We start from the raw sequence: 15,896 nt of genomic DNA, 5'->3' as shown, positions 1-15,896 counted from the left end.
TCTCATGGCAGGAAATGACCGACAATTGAGGAGATGGATAAAACTAAGGTGAAAATTGTAAACCTAATGAGCTGTAACCGTGATAAACTGATGGAGAAAAAAATTCACCAACTTAAAGGAAAATTACCAGCCAATTTTATAGCTAATACGACTGGTGCTTGATGTAAAACAAAAACAAAGGAAAACAACAACAATACAAAAGAAAGTATAGATTTCTGTTTTAGCTGTTTAAAATGCTGCATAATTGATGTTGCTGAGTACAAGTTTATATTTATGTGTGCAGATGTTTTAAGATTCTGTATGCACTGCTGTTATATTTCATAGAATTTTAAGATCTTTATATTTTATATTTAGGTTGTTTGAACATTGTACATAAGCTGGCAACAAATAGTTACTGTTCAGCCTAAGTGCGGTAAAAAGTTAATACATACATAGTTTAAAGTTGCATACATGCTGCATTAATGTTTGCCTAGTTTTTAATAAAAATTTAAAAAATGTATAATTTTTTTATATATCTTTTTGCTCAGCAGTTTAACTCTTTCCCAACTTACCATATGTTCATGCAGAAACATGCACACTGCATTTCATGCATCCAATATTCTTTGATCAATCTCTCTCTTTACACACATACCACATACTTGTTCATCCTCAAAGACAAGGAAGTGGTCAATATTTTTGTGTGGTGGGTGGGTGGAGTGTCAGTGCAATTTGGGTAACATTTTTGCACTAATAACTATAAAGATATAGTGCAAATACTAAAGGTAGTGTTTGATTGTTTGTCTCATGATAGAATATAATTTTTTGTGTAACAAAATAGGGAATTGTTGAACTGCTTTGGAATATGACTTGAAATAATACTGCCTATCCCTTACCTCCCTGTACATATAGACAGCTCCACAAACAGCAGAACGGTACAACATTCAGCAAATGATTCAGCAAACGAATGATAAAGGTTAAGAACAAGATATATTTCAACATTACTCAATGATACAAAACTGCTTTTACGTTCAAACAACTCACTACTTGTAAAATATGCTCAATGAATGAACATCAACATTAACATTCTCTCTAAAAAATAAAATAAACATACCTCATCTTGTTTTATAAGAAAACAAAACGAGTACCATAAACAGGACATCAGAAGAAGCCATGTTTAATTGATATCTATGCAGATAACTGATTGTTGGCAGGATGTACTTTTGTTCTATTAGGCGCACAAATCAATAGACGTCTTCCTTATCCTAAGTGCAAGCCATAACAAAAAAACTGATCAAGTATGATGTAGAACAAATGTTGTCCTGTGGAAGCAGTTGTATTCTTCCAATCATACTGTCCGTGACATTTTACCTTTTGATCCCCAAACTGACAAGGGTCTTCCATAAGCCTAGTACAAGCTATCAACGTTTGATGTCCACAGATGCTGAAGAGCTTAAGTTATTGTGCAGAAACCAATTTTTTTATTTCAGCTACATTTACCTTGACCTTTGGTCTAAAAAATCAGCAGCATTCTTCCCAACGTAAAGTGGAACCATCTACAAAGCTGGATAGCCGTAGATTGTAGAGAACTCAAGTTAGTTTGCGTAAATAAGTTTACTTTAAGTAGTGACAGTTAACTTGACCTCTAAGCTTTTTATCGATAGAGTTCTTCCTTACTTCAACGTTTGGTGACTGTTTTGAACAACTGAAGTTAAGATGCTTAAATGAAACTGGCACCAGATGGACAGAAGTTCAGATAAAAAAGAAACATTATACACTTCACATTATGGCAGGCATATAAACATCTATGTTCCAGAAACCTCTAAAAAGCAAGAATGGGCACACAAATGCACAGAAAAATCCCAATTTATAATATATATAGTAAACGGATAGCATATATGCAAGTCTCCAATTCCAACATATAAGAACAGATATGAGCACAAACTACAAACTTTGTTGATCCGTCCAGGGAAAGGGACAACAGTTCGGTTCTTTTAAGAGCAGGAACTGGGGCTACAGGTTGTTTATCCAACAGTGGGCAGAGGGGTTACTAACAGGGACTCTCACTAGCATGGAGATGGGCTACAACCTAGTGACTAAGAACTGGGCAATGGGCAACAAACTGGACATCTTCGGAGTGCTGATGGGTTCAAACATGTCTCAATAATGAACAATAATGTCATAAGAAAATAGGGTTTTGGGTATATGATTCTTTCTTTGTGATTTTGGCTGGATGCGTAGTGATATAAATAACGGAAAATTGCAGGAACTGGCCTGATGATTTCTAGATATATGGTTTTCTTTGAAAGAAGATGTGGGCAAAGGGGAGTAATTTCTCTAATTCTTTTGGTCATGGCCACTAAGAATTCTCCATATGTCTGGTGATTTAGGGAAGTACAATTTCATGGTGTGTGTTTGTATTTGTTGAGTGTGATAGATAAATGTGGTGGAGGGGATTTCAGTAAAAACATGAAAGAAGACCTGTGGCAATCAGCCTGGCTACATGGTAGGTTTAAAATGGATTTATAAAATCTTGCTTTTTGCATCTACTCTAGTTATATTTTCTTTTGTGTTTACTTTTCACATCAGTCATTTCTTTTGCTCTGTGTCCTTACTTGTCCTAATGTGCACAGACATTTTATTTCCCTTACTTTTCCTAATGTGCACAGACATTTTATTTCCCCTTTCCAATATTATAAACTGGAGCGTTTACAGGGGTGTGGTTACATTGTTCTTTTTAGAGGATGATGGGGGTGGGGTATTTCTAGCAGTAGTAATTGCAACGAATAATCGAGAAAATCTGCTCTAAATCCAATTTGAATTAGTCTCTGGAACTCATCGCTGAATATTTCATTTACTATCTTGTACTGAAGTTATTGTTTAGTATCCTGGCTTATGTTTTCAAATCAACAAACTCTTTTGTTTTTGGTTGTAAAAATATTACTGAAGCAACAGGAACAACAAAATGGCCTCTATCTTTCCATGCAAAGTATTCCTCAACAAAGAAATTTAGAAACAAATGACTGGTACCTAATGTCAAAGAGGAATCGACTGTATCATTAGAAAGCAAACAAGACATAAAAATTCAAACTCAAATTGCCTTTGGGGCAATAACATTAGGTTTAGTTTAGCATTCAGGTTTTCCCAACTCTTTTTCTAAGGGGGATACACCATTCTTGAGCCACCATTACCCTGACCTTTGAAATGTCAACAACAAAACTCATCTATACATTTAAGTGCACACTCTCTACAAACCTTGCTTTTGAACAACACTTATTATGCTAAGTATATTTCCTTCTTGAATCGAAGTGACATTGACTTTTGAGCTCCCATCATTGACTGCCAACCCCAACCCAATGTATAGGATTGATTTTGACCTTCCGCCCCACCCCAATGCATAGGACTGATTTTGACCTTCTGCCCCACCCCAATGTATAGGATTGACTTTGACCTTCCGCCCCACCCCAATGTATAGGCTTTGGTCCTACCCAACATGCAAGTCATCACACATTTGGGGAAGGTACATAGTCGAAAAACTGAAATGTCCGTGCAGAAACAATGTCATTTTCTAGCAAAAATTACACTTGGTCTTTTGTCCCCCAAATCGCTTCAATATCACCACAAAGGCAAGTCATCCACAAAGATCAGTCCAGGTCTGTGATGTAATACTTAAGTTATTGTTCAGAAACAAATTTTCTTCTTTCAGTCACAGTGACCTTGACCTCTGACATGGTGGTCCAAAATTAAAATGACCAGATGTCTTTAACTTGCATAGTTTATGCATTATCTAGTCTACCAGGCAAACCTAACAAAACATTGTGTGCAAAAAAGCACTTTTGTTGGGTCAGGCTAAAGCCATTCAATATTTTTTAAGACTTTGTTTACGTTTAGTTTTTTTTCTAGGTTTTTAAGGTCTACTTCTAATCTTATAGTGGGCAAACAGAGTTTCTCAGGATTCTGGTTAAGACCATTTCTTCCTTTTCAACTGCTGAAAGTTGAAACCATTCTGATATTCTTCTGCAATAACAAAATTTTCAAATTAGCTGTTGTGATAATAATAAATGTACTAATGGACAGATGGACAACAGACATCAGACAGATGACAAACATCAGACAGACAACATACCATCCCATCAGCTATTCTGGCCTATCACCAGTAGAGCCAAAAACATCAAACAGTTGCTGTCAAAGACATACACATATACATATGCAATTGCCCTTTTTCTCTTTTGACTCACTTGGACAAAATAACATTTTTTTATGAACAGACCTGCTCCAACATAATGTGTACATCTGTAGCATGTACACATAAAAAATAAGAAAAATAATTCATATCTCCCACAAGAGCAAAAGCACAATGTAATAAAATAACAGAATGTCCATGAAACATGCATACAAACACTCAAATAAAATAGACAAATAAAACTTAATCTCTTTTTCAGAAGGTCAACAAAACATAATTGTCTTTCTCTCTAATGAGTAAATTTTACCGTAGAGAAATCATACCTTATCCATTCACATACCCTATTGCAAGCAATAATGACTGGGTATTTCAGAAGGTGCAAAACTCGTTTTGTAAGGTGCTTTTCCTCCAAATTAAAGGGGGGGGGGGGGTCAACGGAAGATCATGTCTCAATTTTGTTTCTGGCAGGAAAGAAATCCATATGTCTTAAAAATTAAAGTGATACCGTAATTGAACCTTGTTTTCGTTAATAGTTTCCTGAGCAACTGCCAATCATCATCATCAATATTAAATGAAAATAACGGGTAACAAACTGACATATGCCATGTGCTTTTCAAATTACAAAAATTATTATAAACATTAATTATCAAAATGAATAGATAGTTTATATCAAAGTATACTGTTATTGTAAAGACATTAGGATAAATATATGATAAACATGAAACAAGATATGTACAAGAAAGAAATTTCTATTATACAATCAAAAACATATCTATTAAATAAAAGTTTTTTTTTAAAAGAATAAATACTAAAGGCAAAATATGGCAAAAATCTTCAGTTAATAGACTTTTGTCAACAGGAATTAATTACACATCCAATTTATGACCTCAAATACTGTAAAAAAACAACTTGACCAAATTCAACAGAAAGCATATTTGCAGAATGTCTTGTAACACTGAACAAATGGTACTGAGGTGTCATCAAATGCAATTAACAAATGGTACTGAGATGTCAATAAATGGTATTGAGGTGTCAACAAATGCAATTAATAAATGGTACTGAGGTGTCAACAAATGCAATTAAGATACAAGCAAGAGGCCAAAGTGGGCCTGAGATGAATGAAAGCAACTGTTTTAAGCTTTCTTCAGGCTGTATACCTTATTCATATCTGATGGCACACAAGTATTATTTGTCAAATACTGAAAGGTCTCTATGAAAGGGCTTTCAGTTACATTTGCTCAAATTCTGTTAAGCAGTTTTTTTTTATTTTAAAAAATGGTTTTCTGTTTTTTGTAACAGAAACCATATTTTAATGGTTGAATGGTTTAAGAGACTGGCATTGTTTCCATTTTTGGCAATAATGAAGTTAGTGTCATATTTCGAATCTGTTATTTTTCTTTTCTTGGGAAACAAAATTACCATGAAAGTAAAAGGGTCCATATGGTGACAGCTCATTATTTTCAGCTAAAAGGCGATAACTAACAAAAGCAGACGATAAAAAGTGATACAAGTCTTTAGCACCTCCTTGAACAAGAGTTGTTGTTGTGGGGTTTAACGCCATTTTTCAGCACACGATAGGTCATGCATGGCGGCCAGTATTAATGGTGGAGGAAGAACCCTGGGAAGAACCACTGACCCACGAGAAGCTACTGGTAAGCTTTCTCACATACCCACATTGGCTGAATCCTAGACTCGAACCCATGCAGAGGTGAGATGGCAGTGATCCATAATGGAGAGCGCTTTAGACCACTCGGCCACTCGAGGCCCCTTGAACAAGAGTAAAATCTGGCTGCATAGTAAAGGTGCTTAAGTGATGAACAAAATACAATCCATCCATAAAGTCTGGTAATTGCAGTGGGCGGAGAAATTTAGCTATTATGCAGAAACCGTAATTTCTTTCAGTCACATTGACCTTTGGATCCTAACACAGATAGTCTTTTTCCATGCTGCAAGTGCAAACCATAAATAACATTTGTAAACTACTGAAGACGGAAAAAATGACTTTTTGTGCAGAGTTCAATGAGTCAGTAACACTGACTTCTGACATTTAAAACCCAAAATCGATAGGGCTCTTCATTGGCAGTCATATTGGCACCATTTTCATTATTATACATCATAAAAACAATTTTGGATGACAACATCATGTCATCATGATGATCCATCCAGTAGCTATAACAAGAGTTCAAAATTGGATGTCAGATCAGCACCATTTTCACTTAGGACCACATTAAGTGTTTCTGTGAAAACCCCTGTATTCATCTGACATCTGTACAGGAAAAGTGATAACAAGATTTTCAAGATGACCAATGTGATGGCCATAGTGAATGTGCAAGGGCTGATATAACACATAGTGTTGAAGGATACTCTTGGAACAAACAAGCAATGCTTGATGTAATCACAAAGTTAATGCAAAGGCAAATACTCTGACACAATATTAAAACTACAGCAGGCAATCAATGTCCTTTCACATCGTGTTCAAATCCTATAGTCTGCATCAAACTGTTACAAGGACTAACTCTATATTCACACTAGGACATCAACTCTAATTCATGTTGATTTTGGGGAAGTGGGATTAATAATCATAATCTCAGTCAGATCAATCAACATGAGGTATATAAATAATCCCACAAATGGTGATGTCTACTCTTTGAAATGTACAATGCTGGCCAGGCAATATAAGCAAGAATCCATGTCACAACACGAGCCAGTGTCTGGATGCTTTCTGATTGCATTAAATACACAATCACACCATTTCTACCTTGCTCTATTTCCACATGTATTCAGCAGTCACCTGTCTGAATAGGAAATAATTTTCACTTCACAAAGACGACTGATTCAAATCTGCTAGCCAATGCTAAATGTAAATAACAAATATAATGGCCAATAATATGTGACAAAAAGCATCCACTATTAGGAATTAATTCATAACATAAAAACTTGATCATCATTATTTTATGATTCTTACAAATATTTTGGAATTAGTAAAGTTAAGGAGATAATGTCAAACAAACTCTACTGTTTATGGTTTCAACAACGTTTAAAGTAAATACCACCACAAAAATAAATACACCAATGAAAGCACAATGTCATGGCATCCTATGCCAATGGTTGCTATCCAGTTTGAATTAAATTGTCTCCTGCTTACAGTTACAACAATCTTTAAAGTAAATACCACCACACAAATAAATACACCAATGAATGTAAAATGTCATGGTAGCCCATGCAAAACAGTTACTATACAGTTTGAATCTGGCTGCCTCCATTTAGGCCATCTTCCTGATGTCCAATTTCTGATGCTATGGCTTGCAGTTCCTCCAATCCTTGGTAAGTCCTTTCATATTTGTGTGCAATGAGTTTTCTATAAAAATGAGCAGCAAAGAGGAGAAAGACAATCAGCACAGGTATTACTATCACTGTTGAGGCAATGGCTGCGTTGACATTTATGCCGATAAACTGGAGCCAACATATCACAACAATTTCTGCAAGAAAAAGAATGATTCCAAGGCCCGTGGAAAAAATCCATGCCATAGTGATGAAGATGACCATCTTTTCATGTGGAGATTCATGGACTGCGTTGACGTTGTGAACATTGCTAACGGCTTCGATGTTGGGCAGGATGCATGTGCTTATCATTAGGGCCAATAAATGCACCGACACGAGAAGTGTGGTGCATATACTGAACAGGATCAACAAGAACCCTGGCACATTTCTGTCAACTGTTATTTCCACAAGGGCCACCTAAAACAGAAACATAAATTATTAAGCAAACTGAAATGGTACATTCTGACATATGGAAAATGATCTTTATTCTGTATTTTGATGAATTGATAAAACTTCTATGGCTTGTAATTTAATAAACATCAATCATTAGTGAAAACTGCACTAAAATCTGACTAGAAGTCTTATGATACAAGCAATTTAGATGTTACAGAGATGGTCAGTCTTAATATTACATGCATTTGACTTTAACTTGCAAACTAAACTTGACCCATACATAATGCATATTTCTGATGATAAACATGGGGTTACAGGTGGTACATACTTCTTACAATAAACCAGAGGCCAGCATACATGTGGTATATTTTTCTTATGATAAACCATAGGCCAGCATACATGTGGTATATTTTTCTTATGATAAACCAGGGTCAGCATACATGTAGTACATTTTTATAATGATAAAATAGGGGCCAGTGATACATGAACAGCTCTCCCTCATCATAATGTGGTAATCAGGGTCTATCATCGCAAACAAAGTGATGCACTGAACCACCAAGTATTGAGAACACCATAAAATACAAAACTTTTATACAGCAGCACAATAAAAAAATTCATGGTTGTCAAATTTTGTATTTCTATTATAGCTGGTCACTATTTTAATCTGGCCAAGTAGAAATGTGTAATTTTAGAACTTGCCAGAGTGAGTGGATTTTTTAACCCTTGAATATACCCTAAGCCTGTTCAGAGTAACCTACAATATATACAATAAAGTCATTACTATGGAAGGTTTACCACTGAAAAAAAACCCAAACAACCACATTTCTACTTTCAGCTGTACTGGTCAGAAAGGGTCTTCTTGCAGGATACAATTTACATACAGTGCTGTATGGGAAAATATGTGATCATAAAACTTAACTACCGGTAGTACAACAAAATGTATGCCACAGTGATCTTCTTTTGTTGTAATAATGTAGTAGTAACAGAGATATATAAAGTTAAATGATTCTAACAGAACCAAGAAATCAACTCTATAAGCAAAATTTCAACAAAGTCAACCCCCCCTTTTCAGAACATTTTGAAGAAGAAAAAAAAAAACGCAAGAAACAACTGGCAAATGCAACAAGAAACCAGCGATGTGAAGCAACCAGGACCATTCCCGAGCTCTCCTTCCCACTAATGACAGCCAACCATTCAACTGTAAGGGACCTTTATGGACCCACAGACTGAGACCGAACTATCAGGGTTCCTTGAACCCATAAAAGCCTGGGGGAGATGGCACCATTCCATTCCCCAGGAACAACTAGCAAGCTGCAGTGTAGTCAGAAAAAAGTGGCACATGCACAATTGTGCGTACGCCACTATAATTAACCTCAACATTAACAACAAGTCAATGAAACATGCAATATGGGTCACAGATACCCCATTTTGCAATATAGAGAGTGACTGCAGCCCAGATGATAAGGTGACAGACTTGTAAGCCATGGGTTGTGGGTTCAATATCTGCTCAAACCAGCTTGAATCAGATGCCTCAGTGTGTCTTTGGGAAAGAAAAACATTTAGTTCCTATTCCTTCAGCACAGTATAGCCTATAATATTGCTTGAAGTGCCGTAAAAAAATAACAACCAACTTTCTGAATAAAGGTATACTGGCAGTATTTATCAATAAATCTCATCCAACTCAAATTTAACAATTCTAGATTGGACAGTAATTATACTGCAAGCCATAAACTTGTGTGGTCAAGAGCTAAATGCATAAACTTAACCAGAATTGTGGTCATGGTCAGTTTTTGTTTTAAGGGTGCTGTACTAAGAAATGCATATCATCATCACTTTCATGATTCTAGCAACAACAGTACCCAAGAAATGAACATCAAACACAAAATTTAATTCAGGTCAGTCAAGCATAAAATAAAGGCCGTAATGACCTATTTTTGCAACAAGGCTTAAGTGCATCTCCTCAAAAAGCTTCATGATTCTAAACAAGATAATACATAAAATGCATGCCAAAAACTAATGCATTCATGAGCTAAATGCAAAAACATAACCTAAGACAGCAAAATGTAGGTCACAGTGACCTTTTTAGCTGTAAGGGTGTGGTAATAATACAGATGCATACAATTAAATAATCTAATAAACAGTTTTTGTGAAATAAACTTCAAACACAATACAACCAAGGTCAGTGAAGGATGATTATGGATCACAGTGACCTTCTTTTGGGGTGAGGGTGTAGGACTCATCAAAATGCATCCCCACACCAAATTTCATGATTCCAGGTATACAATATCCATACACAATGCAAACAAACATAGTCATGAACAATATCCATACACAATGCAAACAAACATGGTCATGAACAATATCCATATACAATGCAAACAAACATGGTCATGAACAATATCCATACACAATGCAAACAAACGTGGTCATGAACAATATCCATACACAATGCAAACAAACATAGTCAAGAACAATATGCCAAAACTTAACTAAGACTATAAATAAAGTACATATACATACAAAGATAGGTTCTGCCCAACTCCAAACTCTTTAGTCCAAATTTACTCTGACCCTTGCCACCCCATTTTTGATATTTGGACATTGATGTTGGGGTGTAGGAAACAAATCGAACATATGAATGAATGTCATGTAATCTTTATAGAAAAATGAAAGAACACAAACTTATCAAAATATTTATTTTGAAAACAATGACCGGAAATCAATAAATATTAAAGCAAGTAAAACCAGATTCACTAAGCAGACAGCACATGTCAATGCAGTAGTCATGTGACACCAACAAAAACATTTCTGATACATGCTCAGTACTTGCTGAAAATGGCTTTCTCCACCCTGCTGCAATACTAAGTTTTCTGATCACTGTTCTCAGAAAATATATGTTGAGAATTAAGTGTGCATTATATTTATTTCCACACATTAAGTGACATCTTACTGTACTACCTGCCCCTGATATGTATGTTGAAGTGACATTTTTAAGTATTACCTGCCCCTGATACATATGCTGAAGTGTGTGTGTGTGTGTGTGATTTGGATTTTTAACGCATGGTAGCTTTAACAATTTTTCAGTCATATCGCTATGATGTCTGCAGTGTGGCAGTTTATAGTGATGTCTAGCACTGGGGCATCACGCCACAGGCATGTAGCAATACGTCCCACCTAGTCACATTAACCTGACACCAGCCTGACCAGTCCTACCACTAACCTTTTAATGCTGAGTGCCAAGTGAGGCAGCTGTTAATACTATTTTTATAAGCTTTGGTATGACTTTGCCGGGGATCAAACCCATGACCTCCAGCATCAGAGGCAGATGCTCTAACCATTAGGCCACCGGAGTGGTGTATGTGGAAGTGACATCATGCTAGAACAAAGAGCTCACTAACACTGAGACTTTAGTAATCTGATCAAAATCAGATTTCAACTGCCCTACATGAATGTCTGACAGTGACCACTTAAGGGTCATGTTAAGGTGACCTATTTTATTTCCATAACCGCTAATTTTATCAGCCAATCAGATGAAGTGTAATATCTTAGCATTTAGGAGATTGAGCTGTATAGGTGAAGAGCATCACTGTGTGCCGAATGATTTGATTCACTTCTGAATTTCCGAGAACTGCATTTCCATTGGCTAACTCAAAGTTACCAGAATATGGTCCCAAAGCTTCTTTTGTCAGGACAGTGGCAATCTGATTTAATCAGAATGAGACTATGGTGTAGTAAATTTGCTATACATTATGAAATGAATAGTAATCATGAAAAGAAATTTAAATGAGTCAATGCTACACCTACAGTCAATGTGCTCACTGAAAAAGAAAATTTAAATGGGCCAATGCTACACCTACAGTCAATGTGCTCACTGAAAAATAATAATTATTATTGAGAAGAAAAAAAAGAATATATTGTGCACTCGAACACAATCTCAGCATATTTTCTAATGGTTATATTTACAAACGTCACATTAAATAACCAAACTGATCCATATTTTAGATAAAATTATCAATAACAGCTCAATAACAAGGTAAATGGGTGACCCTACCTGATCCAACTTTAACTGATCTTCTCTTAACACAGTATTTCTCCATGTTCTACTTTTGCTGCTCTTATTTATTTATAGTAATTCTACAGAGCAACAATTTGCTATCCATGTGTACAGAGTTAAAATTTCTGTACCCTATTAAAGAGGACATTTTTTCAACTCACATCTCTTTCTCTGTCTCAAACACCAGTTTCCTTGTTCTCTCATTTACCCCAATCGAGTGACTAAATGTAATGTCAGAATTCTAATTTCAATGTTCAGAAGGATTTGTGCAATCACTTGTATTAATTGTACGACTGGAAAGAAAATTAGAAAGAAAAAAAAATACAGAATGAATAACTGGGCTATTCAGAGACCTCTTCATAATATTGCATAGTTTGACACATTATATGATATTTACATCCCCATTTAATATGTCTTTCTTCATTCTGAAATTATAAAAAGTTGTCATTGGTGTTTTGGGGTTTAATGATATTTTTATGGCAGTGATCAGTAAAAGTGAGCACTTTACAAGATTTGGCTACCTGGGGCCCCAAAATTAAAGAAAAAGGGAATAAATACCCTTTTCTTTTTTGATTACATTTTGTGACAGTATATTATACAAAACTGTCATTTTCACTTTAAATGACCAGGTACATGTAATCTGTATGCTTGCTCTACAATCGTGTCACACAGAACAGCAAACCACAAATTGGTTAAGGGTGGTAATGCATTTAAGTTTGGAACATGCCTCAATTAAGGAAGGTAATGCATTTAAGTTTGGACCCTGACTCAGTTAAGGGAGGCAATGCATTTAAGTTTGGAACATGCCTCAGATAAGGGAAGTAATTCATTTAAGTTGGGACCAGGTCTCAGTTAAGGGAGGTAATGAATTTGCTAAGTTTGGGCAATCTAATCCTTCATTAATTTTAATGGTAAATTTCAGAAAGTTGGTTCCAGTAAATTTTAATATTTAATCGACACTTTATGTTCTACAAAAAGCATGAAAAATCACACACACACATTAGGGCAACAGTCAGTTTAGACTAGTCTTAGATAAAGAACTTTCAATTGTCTAAGTATGAGCTAATTAAAAAACCATTTCTTGACTAAGCTTGTGCCAATAATTCCATAAAGGAATTATAATGTTTATGGCATGGTTCTATCTGTCTAGCATGTCTCAGGGTGTGACTGAGTTCTCTGCCGTTTTCCAACAATTTCCCCTTTTCTACATTGTATCATTCCATCCAATTATTCCGCATGTGGATTTTGGTAAAAAAGTTACAAGACCATCACAATGCATGAATCCCTATTTAAACATGCTAAAACATATTTTTCTTACTGAATCTGTACATGTATGGATCAGATGATTGGGGAAAATTACATGCTTTAAAAAAATTAAGGGCAAAATATTACAATATATATTATACACACTTATGTACATGTAACAATTTTATCTCAATCTTTTATAATTTCTAGAATGAATATATAGGAAAGAAGTATATGCAATTTTGAAAAAAAGGAACCTCTCAACTCAAGACAAAATACAAGAAACATTTTGTCTATCCATGTGGTAAAAGAATATCTTAGAATTAGCTATCATTTAAAATAAATCATAGACCTGTATGTCCACTGAATACAGGTGATGCTCGATTTACATGTGTTCATGTCAATGCCATTTTTAACAAAGAAATAACATTAAATTTGCACTATTTTGCACATTTTTATGCCATCGCTGTTGCTATGTGATGTGACTCATACATACATCAACAATACTCTTACTCAGGGTTTCATAAATCTCATGATTATTTTAAAAGTATGATTTCTCCATAAATATAAGAGAAGACATTTATTTGTTGTCTAACAATTAAATATAAATGTAAAGAGCTTTAGTGTATGATTAGGATTTTTAATGTAACTTTAACAATTTCCCAGTCATATTACTATGATGTCTGCAGTCTGGCAGTTTATAGTGATGTCTAGCACTGGGGCATCATGCCGCAGATGTGTAGCACGATGTCTCACCCACTCACATTATCCTGACACCAGGCAGACCAGTCCTAACACTAATCTCTTAATGCTGAGCACCAAGTGAGGCAGCTGTTTGTATTATCTTTGGTATGACCCATGACCTCCTAAATCCGAGGCAGATGCTCTAATCACTACTGGCCACAGGAGCAACCTAAAGAGCTTTTTACTGACGCTGTTATTTTTGGGACGAGTAATGTCTTTGGACATCCTTTCTGGGGATTTTGCCCAAACACCAAGAATTCATTCTCATATATTCTTCTTCATTCTTGCCCTAACAACTTGAGCTGATATGGGATCAAAAAACATGGCAGCACAATGCTTCTGGTGCACAGAAAAAATGTTGTTGTTGTTGTAGTGTTTAACGCCATTTTTCAGCACACGATAGGCTATACATGGCGGCCAGTATTAATGGAGGAAGGAAGAACCGGGGAAAACCTCAGAAAGAACCACCGACCCACAAGAGGCTACTGGCAAGCTTTCTCACGTACCCACGTTGTCTGAATCCAAGACTCAAACAAGCGCAGACAGGTGATATGGCAGTAATCTGTAACTGAGTGCTTTAGACCACTCGGGGCCCCCAGAAAAAATGTAATGCACTGAAACACCTAAACATATTTAAAACACTGAAATGCACTTCATCTTGTTATATCATGGTGAATGTATACATCATCCCTTTGACAACTTAATTGTACACTAGAGTAGACGGATTTAAAATGAGCAAATAAAACGAAAATTAAATCATAGAAGTCTGCATGTACCACAGGATTCTGGTGGATTCTATATGAAAAGGTTTGTGACCGCAATGGTGAAAATAAAGGTTAATTCGCCAGATTGGATTAATGACATAGTCGTCCGAGAGTTACGCATTTGTGCGTCACTGTCTTTTGAATACATGTATATGTGTAGTTTTTCAGTCTCCTTGCGATTCTGAAGCGATAAAAGACGCGCGAGTAAAGTCGAATCGAGCGGAGGAAAGTGGTCACCGTTGCACTCCCGGTGTTCATTTATATTACCAATAAGGTGATTTCATGTTGTCCGATTTAGCGGTACTTTATTGACAAAATGTCTGTGGATGTACCAGAATATAGGTATAGATATGCATAATTAATATTACAGTAATTCTGGATATATTAAGTTTAACGTCTAGATTTAATTATTTCATCCATGATTGATGGTCAGAGGATGCCTTCAGTCTCACCATTGCAAACCCCGACAGCAGTGCCGACGTTCGGCTGGATGCCTTGAGTTTCGCTCGACTTAAATACAATCTTCTCCATGAAAGAACTGTGCTGGAATGTTGACTGGCCATTTGGTTCACATAGGATCGAAATAACCACTCCTGGTACGAGTTTTCACCCGCCCCTTGCATATAATTGGCTTTTTATGTCAACACACTTATAGCACCACTAACTGTTTGCAAATTAAGTAGATTTCCGGAAGAAGTGGGTAAAGTAAGGTACGTGTTGGTTTCAAGAAGTGGAACGAAACCGAATTAAAATAACGTTATGCCTTTCGTTGGCTGTCGAGATGTCTTGAGCGTCGCTCATCCGAAAATGCTAACATATAGTGGTGTTTGGATATGTACATTTTCTTTTATGTTCCAATGTGAATAAAGCTAGGTCACTGTTTTTCATGCAACAATGCCACATAAAATTGGTTACTATGACCTTTTTTTAACGAATGACATGTTGCTCACGGATTGGTTGCTTTTGGGTCCAACATATTTCATCATTTATTGCAAAATTAGCAAAATCACTTCTTAGAGAGACCAATGTGATCCAGCTTTCCCCGACTAATGCAGATCTCCATCTTGTATTCTTGTTTGCAACTGCTAAACCAGAACAAATTGATGCATCTCAATGAATATATGTGATTTTGACCCAAATTACCGTTACACTCTTCACCATGGCTAACAATGTTGTATTTACTTTCAGTCGCTACTGACTGCATAATTGTAAGATA

The 15,896-nt window shown here is 35.8% G+C and overlaps 1 protein-coding gene across 1 annotated transcript; it reads right to left on the bottom strand.

The window, feature by feature from the left end:
• Positions 1 to 947: 947 nt before the first annotated feature.
• Positions 948 to 15,364, bottom strand: LOC149771058 (calcium release-activated calcium channel protein 1-like). Its single transcript, XM_089948883.1, has 2 exons — positions 15,133 to 15,364; positions 948 to 7,897 (listed from the first exon to the last, which is right to left on the bottom strand). Exons 1-2 carry the CDS (start codon positions 15,301 to 15,303, stop codon positions 7,394 to 7,396), a joined length of 675 nt encoding a protein of 224 aa, XP_089805009.1. The 5' UTR covers positions 15,304 to 15,364; the 3' UTR covers positions 948 to 7,393.
• Positions 15,365 to 15,896: the final 532 nt, after the last annotated feature.

This window comes from Sinohyriopsis cumingii, unplaced genomic scaffold (assembly GCF_028554795.1).
Source record: "Sinohyriopsis cumingii isolate HCF-2022 unplaced genomic scaffold, ASM2855479v2 utg002132l, whole genome shotgun sequence".
NCBI classification, from domain to species: domain Eukaryota; kingdom Metazoa; phylum Mollusca; class Bivalvia; order Unionida; family Unionidae; genus Sinohyriopsis; species Sinohyriopsis cumingii.
Note: the sequence above shows the minus strand (reverse complement) of the source record. Positions and strands in the feature narration are given on the sequence as shown.